The following is an 811-nucleotide window of genomic DNA, read 5'->3' on the forward strand; positions in this document are numbered from 1 at the left end:
CAGCAGGATGCCCAGACTTGATGGAAGCTGTATTAAATGCTCAGATTACCAAAACTGTCTCTCTGATGTTGTCAATGCTTATTAGCAGGACGCCACTTTAAACAACATCATACGAAATTAGAATCAACTGGTCCACTAAAAGCCAATAAACACCACAGGTGTGAGCTCTGCAGTAGATGTTTAACATACAAGGCAGGGGATAACTTGCCAGAAAAAATCACATTCTTTCACAAAAGTATATATCACACAGTTGTTACACTTCCTTGGGACAGGGTAAAAATATCCTTTTAAGCTCAATGACATATATTAGTTACTTTGCTGTGTGAAACAGAGATTGAAACCAGAAATTTGATAACATGGCCATAGCCCATTATAGATATTTAACATACAAGGCAGGGGACAACTTGCCAGAAAAAATCACATTCTTTCACAAAAGTATATATCACACAGTTGTTACACTTCCTTGGGACAGGGTAAAAATATCCTTTTAAGCTCAATGACATATATTAGTTACTTTGCTGTGTGAAACAGAGATTGAAACCAGAAATTTGATAACATGGCCATAGCCCATTAGACATGTACCTGCAAATTTGTGTATTAAACCACCTAAAAATTACTAAGGCTTTTGTCCCCCATCTGACCACATTTACCGATCCTTTCATTTGAAAAGTTTCACCTGTTAGTTTTTACCTTAGCAAAAAATGCAGCCAGCCTCTTGAAGTTATTTAATAATAGTGTTAATGAGTCATATTATTTTTATTACTTTCATTTACTCTCCTACCTTAGCATCCTTGGGCTTAACCACTTTCAT

The 811-nt window shown here is 36.0% G+C and overlaps 1 protein-coding gene across 7 annotated transcripts in view; it reads right to left on the minus strand.

Annotated features, from left to right (window-relative positions):
- The window catches only part of CUNH10orf11 (chromosome unknown C10orf11 homolog), a 747,072-nt gene that overhangs the window by 250,601 nt on the left and 495,660 nt on the right, over window positions 1–811 (minus strand). For all 7 annotated transcript variants that reach the window (XM_017746251.1, XM_017746252.1, XM_017746250.1 and 4 more), the window contains one exon: window positions 782–811. This exon is cut by the window's right edge and continues 85 nt beyond it. In XM_017746251.1, coding sequence (XP_017601740.1) covers window positions 782–811 — 30 coding nt within the window. The remainder of the gene's footprint in view (window positions 1–781) is intronic.

Source organism: Corvus brachyrhynchos, unplaced genomic scaffold (genome assembly GCF_000691975.1).
Source record: "Corvus brachyrhynchos isolate BGI_N302 unplaced genomic scaffold, ASM69197v1 scaffold279, whole genome shotgun sequence".
In the NCBI taxonomy this organism is placed as follows: domain Eukaryota; kingdom Metazoa; phylum Chordata; class Aves; order Passeriformes; family Corvidae; genus Corvus; species Corvus brachyrhynchos.